Source organism: Pararge aegeria, chromosome 17 (genome assembly GCF_905163445.1).
Source record: "Pararge aegeria chromosome 17, ilParAegt1.1, whole genome shotgun sequence".
Taxonomy (NCBI): Eukaryota; Metazoa; Arthropoda; class Insecta; order Lepidoptera; family Nymphalidae; genus Pararge; species Pararge aegeria.
The window spans coordinates 15,938,845-15,950,587 of NC_053196.1; the positions used below are offsets into that span (position 1 = coordinate 15,938,845).

The window sequence follows — 11,743 nt, forward strand, 5'->3', positions numbered from 1 at the left end:
TTTAATTACTTAAAATGCACATAGCTTAGAAAAGTTAGAGTTGCGTGCTGGGATTCGAACTCGGCGCCCCGAAGGTGAAGTCGGGCTCCTACCCACTGCGTTATCACCACTTCTTACACATAACATATTAAGGACTTTTTGGCGAAGATAAACTTGTTTACTTTGTAAAATAATTTGGTTACTAACTTCCTTAGCAGGCTTAGTGATCAAAAAACAGTCTTAGTTTTGAAATACAAAAATTGTATAAATCTAAAGTCTTACTTGTTTTGAGCCACATCATGCCAATCATTTCTTCAGGGCTATGTTTTTTGATTTACTCGTTAGTTTGACAAAAAACCCTTGTTGCAGCATCGAGATACACAAGAAACCTTGGCTGTGTTAGACCGCTTAGACCTAGACACTGAGAAACCGTCTGATGAGGAGGTGGCGCGCAAGTTCGGCTTTGAAGAAGACTACTATAACGGCACCGTGTCGTGGTGGCAGCAACTCAAGCCGCAAATGTGGTCACTGTTCGATGAGCCGTACAGTTCTAATGCTGCTAAGGTGAGATGAAGTGTGCGATCTGTCAGAAACATTATTATTGTATTACTCATGCGGGGAAAATAGTATCTAGACGCTCGCTGTTGCGGTTGAAAGAGAACCGTTTGCCCATTTTAAAATTACGCGTGAGATTTTTCATAAATAAAACTGTTATTTGAGTGCGACAAGTTTACTTGTTTGTAATACAAAATAGTATGTGCGACTAGTGCGACGTTGTCGCACTTGTTGCACAATATACTATTTTCTAACTGGGTTAAGAGACATAGACCAGGGTCGATAATTTTGAAAATGTTAAAAAGTTATATATAGTACGATGTTACAAAAAAGGGCGAGAATATAACAAAAATGAAAGGAAAAATAATTTACGGGCGATCTGAGATCGGGAAGTAGAAAGGGGGGTTTTAAAGGTAAAAAGAAACTGTGTATCTCAATTTCCGGCAAAACTACAAGTCCTAATAACGGTAACATGTCTAGCCCCCTGTATGTAGGAACTAGGATTCAACTTCTTTATCTACTGCCTCAAATATAAATATTTGAGACAGTGAATAAAATGTTGTGTTTTATTTATAGATTTCTATTATTTTAAGTAGTGCACGGTTCTTATCATCTTTCTAGAAGAGGTGCGTAGGTATAATTATTGTGAGCATTGTTAATTTTAAACAAATTGTCTATTAGTGTTTCATCATTGTAGCGTTTTTCTTAGTATTATAACCAAGCAAAAATAAGTAGTAGAACCTTCCACTTCTTTTCTACACACTATTTAGCCGAAATCAAATATGGTTCCTACATTATTTAGAATGTCGTTGATGGATTTAGCAGTCATTCAGTGTTTCTTACACATACATTCCTTTAACACAATAACACAAGCTACGCTTACTTTGGGGCTAGATGGCGCTGTGTGTATTGTCGTAATCTATTTATTTATTTTTCAAACGAGCCATTCATTTCGACTTTTCATTCATAGTGACATTAAAAAACCTTAAGACCAAAAAATTCAATAACAAAATAAAATGTTTACACGAATTAAAATCCTAAGGGTTCCTTTTTTCATATTTATACTTAGTGATGTTTTAATGTTGTCAATATTTTTCTCCTTTCAGATAATCGGTGTAATATCAGTGTTTTTTATTTGTGTTTCAATTATATCGTTTTGCCTGAAAACTCACCCGGACATGAGAGTGCCAGTGATCAGAAACTATACAGTGACCACCGCGAACCAGACCCCGGGCTGGGCGTTGGACAAAGTGCAGACAAACGCCCACGTAGCCTTTTTCTACATCGAGTGTGTGTGCAACGCGTGGTTCACACTGGAAATCCTCGTTAGATTTATATCCTCGCCTAATAAGTGCGAGTTTGTAAAGTCCTCCGTTAACATCATCGATTATATCGCAACAATGAGTTTCTACATCGACCTGATCCTCCAAAAGTACGCGTCTCACGTCGAGAACGCTGACATTTTAGAATTCTTCTCCATTATTAGAATTATGAGACTGTTTAAATTGACAAGGCACTCGTCCGGCCTTAAAATCCTCATTCAAACTTTTAGAGCATCCGCCAAAGAACTGACTCTTTTAGTGTTTTTCTTAGTACTTGGAATTGTAATTTTCGCGAGTCTGGTGTATTACGCGGAAAGGATACAGACGAACCCCCACAACGACTTCAACAGCATACCGCTAGGATTATGGTGGGCGCTGGTCACCATGACAACAGTGGGTTATGGTGACATGGCGCCAAAAACGTACGTTGGTATGTTCGTCGGTGCACTTTGCGCGCTCGCTGGTGTAAGTACTCTGATTAATTCTACAGTTTTTATTGCAATTTGATATGAATATTTGGAAGCGGTGATAGGAATTTTACTTCACTTTCGGAGAGGCGAGTTCTAACCTCAGCATGCTCCATTAACTTTTCTAAGTTATGTGCGTTTTGCGGAAAACATCGTGAGGAATCCTACATACCTGAGAGTTCTCCTTGATCTTCGCAAAGGTGTGTGAAATCCACCAATTCGCACTTGGCCAGCGTGTTGGACTACGGCCTTAACAATGGATACATTCTCATTGTAGGAGGAGAATGGAGTGGTTGAAATGATGATGATTATGATTTGAAACCATTCAAAAATTCCTTATGTTAACTTATTTTATATTTGTGTATATATTAGTAAGTTTTATACAGTTAATTTATGTATTTGTTATAAAAGCCTTCTTGCAAGGAGATAGTAAAAAAAGAAATGATGCGAAGGTTAATGATGAATTTTCATTAACAGGTGCTGACGATAGCTCTGCCCGTGCCTGTCATAGTGTCAAACTTTGCAATGTACTACTCGCACACACAGGCGCGCGCAAAACTACCCAAGAAGAGACGAAGAGTGATCAACGTGGAGCCTACTAGACCACCGCTAAGTAAGTTTATTTATTTATTTAAAGTTAGATGCCCAAACTTCACTGATGTACAATTTTCACTATCCCGTGAGATTATTAAGTTTTCAGCGTTGCCAATGTCCGTCTGCCTTAAGCAAAGCGAAAGTCAAATAAAACCCAATTTAACGGATATTTTTATCACCTATTTTTAACTATCCCTCCTTATGTATAACGCTCATGTTCCGAAATTATAGATGAGTGCATATACCTAGGACACACGGATAAGTTACTCGTAGGTAGGTCCAATTTCAAGAAAGAGGTGAACCGCCGAATCCAACTCGGATGGGCAGCGCTCGTGAAACTTCGTGACATCTTCTCGTCCAAAATCCTTCAGTGCCTAGAGACTAAAGTCTTTGAACAGTGCGTGTTGCCTGTGATGACTTACGGATCTAACTATAGGCCTCATAAGAAGGCTCAGAGTCACTCAACGGGCGATGGAGAGAGCTAAGCTACGAGTATCTCTACGTGATCAAATCATAAATGAGGAGATCCGCAGAAGAACTGGAATTACTGACATGACAATAAAGTGACAATGTTTTTCATTCATCGTACTGATATTTCCAAATATACAAACATAAAAACAACTTCAGATTTAAGTTATTAAGTACTCGTACTCGTTCAACTTTAAAATTCCGTTTTGATTTAAGGCAATTTATTACATATTACTTTGTTTTTTATTTATTTCGATTTCCGTCTGCTGTTATTGAATTTACCCATTTCTAACAATTTCTTTACTTTAAACTCATTTTTAGATTTCTGCTTATTGTAGAATACAATTTATGCATATTGCATTGTTTTATAGAATTTAAAAAAGAAGCTCTTAAAAATTGGTTTTGTCAACTTTTCATTCAGTTTTGTGTCTGAGCTATTCATTAAAGTTAAGTACGTTATTATTAAAAGCATCGTCATTTCTTTTCAGCATTTTTGTTAATTAGGGTAAGACTCTTTTACTTTACTAAAGTACTCTCAACACAACAGTCAACTCAGGCATAATCAATAAACAATTATCTACAATAGTTCTCAATAAAATTTCAATTCTGTATATCCACACTCCTCTTATCTTTTCTACAGTTTTTCAAGGAAGGTTTGGGTTTTACCAAGAAGGAAGGAAGAATACCTTCCTATATTATCTTATAATTTACTGACCTATATAATCTTTTCATGGAGTTTTCAGCAATAGATAAAGTGGTTCTGGAGAAAAGCAAAGAAATTCGAAGAATTCTAACGTGATGTCGTAACAAACATATGCGCTTACATTTCAAAACGCTGGTTTAACCTTACGAGATAGAATAAATAAGTGTACTGCGGAATTGTATTTTCAATGAATCACCCCAGTTCTCTTATAAACTGATATTGTTTGAACTATATACCGTTTTTTTATATTATTTATTGATAAACTAATTATTTGTAATAACTACCTAGTCAGTTTATTGTTTCGAATATCAAACAAAAATAGATTATTATTAAAGTTTTTGTTTCTATTTAGGAGCTCCAGGTGTTCCAGGGGGTCCGGCAGGTCCCATAGCACCAGGCATGGGTGCACAAGCTGTGAATCGAAGAATGAATGCCATAAAGACAAACCATCCAAAAGACATGATTGGACCTAACATGGGTAAGATTTGATCACAGTTTATGGATAAAGTGTAAATTAATATGACTAATGAAATGATGTAAAATACCTTAGTAATATTCTGTCATATCATATACAATTTTATGATATATATTAAAATTATAATATAATATATAAAATAACAGATTTAAATATTCAGTAGAATTTTATTGGCAACTTATTATTTGGCACAACATAATTGGCAAGAAAACATTTCAAGTTCATTACAAATAAAACTCAAACAAAATCACCTATCAAAATTAACAACAAAATTAAATTAATGTGACCTAGAAGTCACAGGATAATTTCAGTAAATAGCAACGAAGTATTTTAGTACACTATTTTAGTTTTATTTCAAAACAATACAGAGACAAAAAAAAATTGAAAATACATTAACTTTAACACATCTGATTTACTGAAAATATCTCTACATACTACTATATAGAACGTACTAAGTAACACGCTATAAAAGATAATAAATCAAGGGATACTATTAGTAACAATCTAATGTATTGAAACCTGTAGTTAAAAGTCACAAAACGTTGTTACATTGGTATATATTAAAGATAATTGGGTTGTTTAACTTTGGTTAAATGACAACACTATTATAAGTTAATAGCCCAACAATCGGTACTGAACAATCTCTCTCTGGTTGTTGCCTTAAGAGCATTTATTTCCTTTTTCAACTATTCATCTTTAAATATAAGAATATTCTTAATTTTGACCAGCTTAAAGTAGTTCTTGGCTTCCGACCTAGACTACAGTATTTTTTGTGTTAAGAATCTTTTCCTCGTCGTTTACTTCAAGGTTTACTCCGGTCCTTCATCAATGTATCTTCCTTATGATACTTAGCATAGTTAATTTTGTCCTATTGATCATAACGACTATGAATTTTGTTTTTACTATAAATATTTGGCAGATATTTATCGGTGGCAGTTATCACATAACATTTCACCCGCCTAAAATTAACAGTAAAAGTTAGGCGTGAGTGTGGCTTTCTTATGCTACTTCCTTCCTTGATAGGATTCTGAGGTAGTGAAGATAGTTTGTGTCAGTTTTGATGTTCTTTGAGTGAGCATTAATGCAACGCATATATAACAAAGTATGGAGGCAATCGATTACAAAGAAAATAGGTTAACTCCGCTCTATTTCAAGCTGACCCGAAAACCTTTCACGCTTTTGTATTAGACAACCGCAATACGTTTATAAAGTGATATTTCAAAGCCTATAATACCTTTGTCAACGTTGAATAATGTAGTCTAATACTAGACAGGTTAACACAATATACTATTTTATATACGACCTTTCGCTTTATGCGAGAATTCAAACTAGTAGATTTGGGTTAACACTTTAATTTTAAACTATGAAAGTTTCTAAAACAATGAAATAATCTATTATATTATCTATTTGATCGTTTCCCCCCGAAATAAATAATAACGGCCTACTTCCATAGTTTGACAGCTGTATCTAATTATTATCTGCTGCATTCTTAATGGCGTCAAGCCAACAATCGAGTGGTTGCTCAAACGATTCTGATCCAGTGTACGGTTGTCACTTTAGTAGAACTCGGTTGCAGTGTCTATCCCTGTTCCTCGATGCATCTGCGTGGCTCAGCTTCATTCAGATACTACTATTTATATTTGGGAACTTTAAGTTTACCATTTATCATAATGGGTAAGACTCATTAATATTGTCTGCTTAAATATTAAATGGATAGAATTACTAAAAGTATCCCTTGAGTAATGTAAAATAGTTTTAGGTGCTCACGTAACTAACAGCTTACGCGGTGTAATCCTCCACAGATGGTGATCGTAGCGAACTTGAGGCTATGATCCAAACAACACCAAACAACTGCAAAAGAAAAAATTTAAATATGCTTTAAAAAGCGACACACTGGCTGGCTCCGGGAACGGGCTTACTATGTCGCCTGCACGAACGGAAATAGCTTACGGGAATGTTAATAACTCTAAAACACTAATATGATCATTAATTTAGTCACCAATTTGCACCAAACAAGGCATCTTCAACCAAATGCAGCACTTGGATTCAACGTAGGTCCTATTGCCTCATCGATGAGAGAGGAAGGTTCGAAGTATTGAATGTTCAGTGGTGCTTGTTTAGTTTAGTTTTGCTTCACCTGTTCCTTAGTTACTGCTTTTAGCTATCCATAGTTTCATCACTGAGCTATTATTTACCACATGTTAAATATTGGTTTGATAAACTCAAACACAACCTTGACTCGGATTTGAACCACCCGATTATTTACAAACCAGACGTATTTTAGTCCCTCAAATATTCTAAAAGCTTGATAAAATAACATATGTATTTACGAAATATTGGCTTTGCAAATTTCATTTATAGTGCAGCCAACTTATCTGTGAATTTGAGGATGTGGCTTCTATCAAATTTTCGACTGAAGTTGATATAATTTAGTCTAAAAATTCCCATCGAATATTATTTTTATCGAAAGTGAAGTTAAAAAATAGCACTTTTAAATTCAATCTGCGATGGAGATTATGGATAAGGTTTATTGTTTATTTATTTATTATGGGTTCATATGAATCTACTGATTCATAAGTGAAATCTTCTCTGGTAATTTTTTTAGTACTGACACAATTACTTATTTTTCTTATCACATCATTAACAATGTTTCATTCATCTGCCATTTTTCTGCTGTACAGGTTTAAATAAACTTAAATTAACATGCTCCAAGGTAATGACTGACAAGTATTGACAAGTTGTCATATATTGCACAAAGGCACAAGGTTTCACGTTCAAGGTTGTCACCCCACTTTTTCTACCATCAGAAGTGGGATGACGACTACAGAGCTGGAACGAGGACAGTAAGGAACAATGTAAACAGATCGGTGGTCAGTTTTTACGTGCCGCTTTGTGCCGTTGTGCTAACCTTACTGTAATATTTATTTATTATTTATATAACGGCCAACAACAACATTTGGAAAATAAAAATTACTCTATTGGTATTTAGAAGAAAAGAACTCTCAATAGCAAAAATACCGTAAAAATAAAACGCTGTATAATCGCTATGGTCCACACTGCAAGCTGTATTTAAGCATTATAGCTACTGTACAGCACATTATTTGTTTATTAATTTTTTAAACTGTTCATAATAATTGAGTACTTATTATATTTTTAACTAACACTTTTATATTCATGTCGACACGCGCCATCAACAACGTAGGATCTGATTCGTAAATATTTGAAATTTAGTAAATTTAGCATAACGTGGCTTTTAAAATCGTCACATAAGGAGAAAGCGTTATAACTCCTCACTGCCGGTCATTCAGTTCAGTTTAACTTCGTTCGGATATTACATAAATGTTTGTGTGATGAACATAAATGTTTTCAGTGGGTCTTTATCTGTATATTATAAGTATTTATGTGTATTATATACATAATATTATTCGTCAGCTATCTTAGTACCCATAACACAAGCTACGCTTACTTAGGGGAAAGATGGCGATGTGTGTATTGTGGTAGTATATTTATTTATTTATTATCTTGAAAAGCTGGCCTCTAAACCTTTTAACACCATATTCTGTTAAATGGGATCCCATCAACTCGCATTTTTTCTAAATAAAATAAGGTCAAATATTCAGTCATTCAATACGTAATGGGAAACACGCCCCAAGATTCAAACTATATAATTTATCTTCGGGTAATTTTTTATTTAATTTGCAGACCCTACGTTGTTGGCAATGCACTAATACTGTGCATAATATTTATTTGGTTTAAATATTCATACAACAGTATACTTTCAGGCAACCACGTACAAACATCAACTATTAGTAACTCAACACCTCAAGAAACCCCGGCACTACTCAACAAGGCGGTACAAGTTTAGACTGTTGTTTTAAGCTGATCGCACGTCTATTAGAAATTACCGTACGCGCCGCAAACAGCTATTGCCTGCTGTTTTCGTACATCTTCTATAAACCTATTGGGGATAGTATTTTAAAAAACGGTCGTATGTAACATTAAGTTATATTGATAGAGAAGACTCCACTTATCAGTGCCGTTGATTGCGTGACGTCTAGTTGCAACAGATGTACTTAGTTTAATCCTCACTTTTGAACGCAACACAAATAAAACAAGCAAACGAGGCTAATTTCAGAGCTAGTATAATATAACTAAATACATTTATTTGCGTAAAATATCCGTTTATGTATATTCAGATATGTTCACTGAATTTTATGCGAATGCGGATTTTACTGATCACCGAGTTTCAAAATGTACGATCTCCATATTACATCAGTAAATTTGCGTTCTCATGTTTTCAATCGATAGATGTGCGATTATCTTTATAATAGTACTTACTACTCACTATACGAGCAGTTGCATGTATAACCATTTTATACTTATAAACGCCTTATTTGACGTGTTCAGGACCGATTTATCAATCGCCTAATAATCTGAGGAATTGCATAAAACGGCAAAAATCTCCTTTTATACGAATTATGCAAACATTTAAGGGTAGGCAGTGCTTTTGTGCATGTATGAAGTGCACGCCACTGGTTGTTACGTATCAGATAGTTGTCATACGAAATACATACAGTTCATAAAGTGGGTGCGCATTAACAAAATGCAACAAATACTAAATTAATAGCAATCTGTGAGTTCTTATAAATACTATCGCGATCCCATTCAGTGAGATTAAAGATTAAAGATTATATTCAAAAGGCCAAGCCCCGTTTACATGGAGGTAGTTTTTCCCAGTCTGGTGGGGCGTCGCACTATAAACAATGTAAATGAGATAATCCACAAAATGTGATTTGTGAAATAGTGAAACACTCGTAATTGCAATTTTTAAGTTAAAATTTCATTGATATTTAAAAAGGTGTCAAATTTAACGGCGCATAAAAAAAGTTATTGCACACTATATTTCCGATATCTTTTATAAAACTAAAATAAACTTACGAACATGGTTTCTGTGATTTTAATCAATGCGCTATACACAAACCAATGTGCAACTTGCAAATCCTACCATTGGCTGACATAGATTCAGCATGGGTGCAATGCATTCAGCAAATAAAACAACTAAATGAATTTCTTCACTTACTGGCTCTTCTTAAATAAAATAATTCTGCTGAGAAGAACAAGTAACTTAGTACTTGCTCCTTGTTAACGTTCCATAATTTATATGCATCTTTATTCAATTTTTTATTTAGCGATAAAGCTTTAAAAATGATAAATAAAATGAATTTATATCGATGTCATACATCTGGGCCTCTCTACTCTCTTCATGTAAACGAGGCTAAAGAAGGAACGTGCTATCTTTGTTACTCATTTCTAAAGATTTATCTCAATTTAGATAATGACGAAGGCCGAAACATTTTTCCTTTAAGATATCGCCAAGAGCCTGAATGAAAGACGAAGTTGAACAAAACGGAGTGACAAGAATATCCTATTAAAATTTAATATGCGTAAAATGTATCTATAATATTTTTACGTAACTTTATAAATTACCTTCTTTCCTATTTCATATTCCCTTCTTTCCTATTTCATATTCCTTGGGACCAAAAGCTCGCAATCTCAAAGGCCCTGGGTCTTTAATGTATAGTTAAAAAACGTGACATTGACTTCTTTAAAAACTGATACATTTTCAAATCTCAATTTGATAACTCAATTTTTTTAAATTAAAACATTCTCAACACTAAAAAATAATGATTTTTATTGACATTATATAAGATCAGTGTCACATAGCTCAAATCTCACATTCCAATACAGTCGAATTGGAGTTTAGTGGATATGATGTGCAAAGACCATTACCAAATTACATGCTAAAAATAGCGCTTACGATAGTATTCATTTAATAATAATACCATAAAATATAGTCAGGTGTATTAGAACAGAAATGTGACCGTAAAAATGTAATAATCGTAGTTTTTTTCTTATTTGCTGACACAGCAACATATCCTTGTATTCAATCAATAAAAACAATTGCGACGATTGCAATGTTATAGTCACAAGTTCTACTCGGTCTACTCTCCTCGTTGCTATGTAGATGTGTCAACGTCCGTCCGTGTGTTGTATGGGTGTACAGTAGCAAGTACTTATTAAGCTTTATGTGTTTTAAAACTCCCTATTCTTCTTGATTAATAAAGTCATCAGTGTTTTCGTATATAGTATAATTATTAAAAATTAATATACTATCTAATTGTAGCATGCTTACTGCATGTATACAGACCGGGTGTATAAATAATCAAAATTTGTTTTTGAATAACCAATCGGATTTTCCGTAACTGAGCCTTGAATGTAAGCTTATGAGTAAACTCTTCAACTGCAAGAGTATTTACCTTTAAATTGTTAAGTTTTACTCGAGAAGTTTCAAGGTCTCAGGCATCAGAAGTCATCACGATAATATTAAAGTCTAATCATGTTCTTCTTTCTACAGTCGCAAGCTTAATGCCGGGAATGGATTTAGTTGCAACCCGTCTTACACCCAGTCCTCGTGACATGAGTCCCGCTCTAGCAATAGCTATACCAATGATGAAGTCCGTTAACCTGGTACCAGCCCAGTGCTTCGATAATATGGCATACCATAATGAAAAACCAGAAGAAAAGCCCTCAGAAGAAACTGAAAGTTCTAGCAGACAAGAATCGGTTGAAAGTGATAACACAGTGAAAGTAAATGATTATAACAGCGAACAATATGATAAAATGGAAGAGAAGACCGATGCTAGAACACCTCTTCTTAGAGACCATAAAATCGAATCGCTTGACGAAAATAAACTAAGAGACACCAACATCGAAAAGCGAAAATCATCAGCTTCAACATAACGAATAATACAAAAAAGTTATAAAGTTAATTTAAAAATAGAAATGTATTATATCGAACTAATATAACCGTTAAGTTAGTGAAAGAGACCAATAGTATTCTAAGAATTATTTTAAATTATTATAAATGCACGCTTTATTTGTAACATATTATTAGAATTAAAGCGATTTGGGTAAAATGGCTGAAACAAAGCCTAAATTAAATAAAGTTTATAAAATATTAATACTACGAAACCGTTGAGGTTACAATTTGTACTAAATAATTTAATAATCATAATTACTTTGAGGTTTGATGTGTCATACAATCATAAAAATGTAAATTTGATAATCAATTAGAAGTATGTAATTTTTTCTAAATACAATCGTTAAACTTTAAAAGCTA

At 34.0% G+C, this 11,743-nt stretch overlaps 1 protein-coding gene across 2 annotated transcripts in view; it reads left to right on the forward strand.

Annotated features, from left to right (window-relative positions):
* LOC120631036 (potassium voltage-gated channel protein Shaw-like) overlaps positions 1-11,488 on the forward strand; it is a 43,340-nt gene extending 31,852 nt beyond the window's left edge. Inside the window, exons 4-8 of one of the 2 annotated variants that reach the window (XM_039900432.1) lie at positions 349-543; positions 1,641-2,321; positions 2,801-2,936; positions 4,441-4,566; positions 10,979-11,488. In XM_039900432.1, the coding sequence (XP_039756366.1) occupies positions 349-543; positions 1,641-2,321; positions 2,801-2,936; positions 4,441-4,566; positions 10,979-11,364 (1,524 nt within the window). In that variant the 3' untranslated portion in view covers positions 11,365-11,488. Of the gene's footprint in view, positions 1-348; positions 544-1,640; positions 2,322-2,800; positions 2,937-4,440; positions 4,567-6,365; positions 6,536-10,978 lie in introns of those variants that run through there. The other variant, XM_039900431.1, reaches the window with a different exon arrangement.
* The last annotated feature ends 255 nt before the right edge of the window (positions 11,489-11,743 follow it).